The sequence below is a fragment of the Sinocyclocheilus grahami genome, unplaced genomic scaffold, assembly GCF_001515645.1.
Source record: "Sinocyclocheilus grahami isolate Dianchi unplaced genomic scaffold, SAMN03320097.WGS_v1.1 scaffold13456.1, whole genome shotgun sequence".
NCBI classification, from domain to species: Eukaryota; Metazoa; Chordata; class Actinopteri; order Cypriniformes; family Cyprinidae; genus Sinocyclocheilus; species Sinocyclocheilus grahami.
In genome coordinates this window covers 4852-5628 of record NW_015514914.1, presented here as the reverse complement: position 1 = coordinate 5628, position 777 = coordinate 4852, and the positions used below count along the sequence as shown (strand labels likewise).

At 44.7% G+C, this 777-nt stretch overlaps 1 protein-coding gene across 1 annotated transcript in view; it reads left to right on the top strand.

Moving 5' to 3' along the window:
* The first annotated feature begins 374 nt into the window (after positions 1–374).
* The window catches only part of LOC107579005 (calcium-dependent secretion activator 2-like), a 3154-nt gene continuing 2751 nt past the window's right edge, over positions 375–777 (top strand). The window contains exon 1 of the mRNA XM_016264895.1: positions 375–587. Coding sequence (XP_016120381.1) covers positions 375–587 — 213 coding nt within the window. The remainder of the gene's footprint in view (positions 588–777) is intronic.

The window sequence follows — 777 nt, the reverse complement described above, 5'->3', positions numbered from 1 at the left end:
GGTGCAGCAATAGTGCAGCGTGAAATGGGAGTGGAGTCCATCCTACTGCTGCCGAAGGGAGAAGAGCTTATCAAGTGGAAACAGTGCTCCGGTGGGGGTGGTGTGTGTTTGAGGTGCAGAGAGATTTCCCACTCATGAAGAGGAAACCCTGTGTTGACAACATGCCAGCAGTGCTGTGTGGGTGTGTTTGTGTATGTGTGTGTGTGTATGTGAGTGTTTCACACTCCAAAAACGCTTCATTTGAGGGCATGCCAGAGCCGCTCAGTGAACAGATATAGACATTAAACGTTTTTATGATCTCATATCTCCTCGGTATGGCCTGTCCCAGTACCACCGATGCTTCACGAGGATCAAAAGAGATTACATGACTAATCATGTTAATTATTAAGCCCATCTTGCCCGTCTTTTCACCGCGGTCTGCTTTGATCTATCTAGATCTACCTGTGGGTAATGGGTTTAGTAAGCCATGTCAAATAAATAAGCTTTGTCTTCTGTTCTACGTGCAGTTGGACAATGTGGACGAGCAGGCGGCGCAGATCCGCAGAGAGCTGGACGGGCGACTGCAGCTGGCCGAGAAAATAGCCAGAGTAAGAAAACTTCAGCTGTTTCTCTCTTTAGGGTAAAAAGCCCACCATTTGATGAGTTCATCAAAAAAATTTGCAAAAGTCTCGAACTCGCTGGTGAGCTAACAGTTCTGAATCCGATCCATTACAGGGTAAATAATATAAAATAACAGCAACAACAAAAAACATTACAATATTTTGCACAAAAAAAAAA